Source organism: Lipotes vexillifer, unplaced genomic scaffold (assembly GCF_000442215.2).
Source record: "Lipotes vexillifer unplaced genomic scaffold, Lipotes_vexillifer_v1.1 scaffold914, whole genome shotgun sequence".
In the NCBI taxonomy this organism is placed as follows: Eukaryota; Metazoa; Chordata; class Mammalia; order Artiodactyla; family Lipotidae; genus Lipotes; species Lipotes vexillifer.
In genome coordinates, this window is record NW_006780388.1 from 366645 (window position 1) to 368581 (window position 1937).

General features: G+C 50.3%; 1 protein-coding gene across 1 annotated transcript in view; it reads left to right on the plus strand.

Annotated features, from left to right (window-relative positions):
• The first annotated feature begins 1888 nt into the window (after positions 1-1888).
• Positions 1889-1937, plus strand: part of ANKS3 (ankyrin repeat and sterile alpha motif domain containing 3) — a 24982-nt gene continuing 24933 nt past the window's right edge. Inside the window, exon 1 of the mRNA XM_007453459.1 lies at positions 1889-1932. Coding sequence (XP_007453521.1) covers positions 1889-1932 — 44 coding nt within the window. The remainder of the gene's footprint in view (positions 1933-1937) is intronic.

Below are 1937 nucleotides of genomic sequence, written 5' to 3' on the forward strand. Positions count from 1 at the left end.
CCATTCCCCCTCGTCTCTCCCACATTCAAGGGATGCATAGGTAGATTCCTAGTCAGTTAGCACTGGTCACATCCTGGTTTCTGTGTTGGGGCTTTCTTTCCGTTTGTTTCAAAATCTGTTTTTAAAATTTATATACAGTAAATTTACTCATATTGGTGTTCAGGTTTATGAGTTTTGATAAATGTATAGAGTCATATGTCCATCAATCAAGATACAGAACAGGGGCTTCCCTGGTGGCACGGTGGTTGAGAGTCCGCCTGCCGATGCAGGGGACACGGGTTCGTGCCCTGGTCCGGGAAGATCCCACGTGCCGTGGAGCGGCTGGTACCATGGGCCATGGCCGCTGGGCCTGCGCGTCCGGAGCCTGTGCTCCGCGACGGGAGAGGCCACGACAGTGAGAGGCCCGCGTACTGCAAAAAAAAACACAAAAAAACCCAAAAAACAGAACAGGTCCATCATCCCCAAATTCCCTCTTGCAGTCCCTTTGTGGGACCCCCACCCCTAACCCTTATTACCACTGATCTGTCCTCCTTTAGTTTTATCCTTTTTTTTATTTAAAAACATTTTTTTTAACTCATGCACTTGTATTGTTTATTTATTTACTTATTTTGACCACGCCTCATGGCATGTGGGATCTTAGTTCCCCTACAAGGGATCGAACCCGCGCCCCCTGCATTGGAAGCATAGAGCCCTAACCACTGGACCGCCAGGGAAGTCCCCCCTTTAGTTTTATCTTTTCTAGAAAGTCCTGTAAATGGAATCATACAGTAGGCAGCGTTTTGAGTCTGGCTTACACTTGGCATAATGCGTTTGAGATTCGTTCATGTGTTGTGTGTATCACCTGTTTATTTCTTCTGCTTATGGCTGAGTAGTGTTCCGTTGTGTGGACGTGCCACTGTTTGTCCATTCTGCCATGTGTTTTTAACTGCAGTCCTTGGAAATATCATGTCCCCATTAAACAGTAAGGAACTAGGGGTTGGAGATGCTAAGTAGCAGAGCTAAATTTTGATCTAATTCCAAGTCCAGGGCTCTTTATTTTTTTTATTTTATGTATTTATTTTTGGCTGCATTGGGTCTTCCCCGCTGCATGCGGGCCCCTCCTAGCTGCGGTGAGCGGGGCCCACTCCCTGCCGCAGTGTACGGGTCTCCCACTGTGGCGGAGCCCCCCGCTCCTGCTGCGGAGCATGGGCTTCAGGCACGTGGGCCTCAGCAGCTGTGGCACGCAGGCCCAGCAGTTGTGGCCCACGGGCTCCAGAGCGCAGGTTCACGGGCTCAGTTGCTCCGTGGCATGTGGGATTCTCCCAGACCAGGGATCAAGCCTGTGTCCCCCACATTGGCAGATGGACTCTCAACCACTGCGCCACCAGGGAAGCCCCAGGGTTCTTTTTCACCAAATCTGAGAGTTGATTTGGTCCACTGACCTAATTACCATTTCTCTGCTTCCCATGCAAGAGGTTGTCAGGCTCCTTGAGTTCCCTTTCTAGAATGTGGGGCCTGGGGGTCATAAAGGAAAATATATGCCACAGTTTATGACACAATATGTGCTCCTCTTTTTCTGTCTAGTGACAGGCTCACCAGTACTAGCATGATGGAGCTGCCCGAACCATACAATTTTTTTTTCTTTTTGGCTGCACTGCAGGGCTTGTGGGATCTTAGATCTCCGACCAGGGATCGAACTTAACCGCTGGACCACCAGGGAATTCCCGCATACGATATTTATTGAAAGGAAGTTGTCTGGTCAGTCCTAGGAGTTGGGTACATTGGGCAGCAGTCTGTCAGGGCAGTGACTTAGCCGCCTGCTGTGGGCAGGAGTGTGACCATGCCATTTCACTCTCTGTAGCTACCAGGAAGGAAGGACCTAACGACCCCAGTGCCTCCCTCCACAGCGATGTCGGAGCTCAGCGATGAAGCCAGTGAGCCGGAGCTGCTGAAACGCA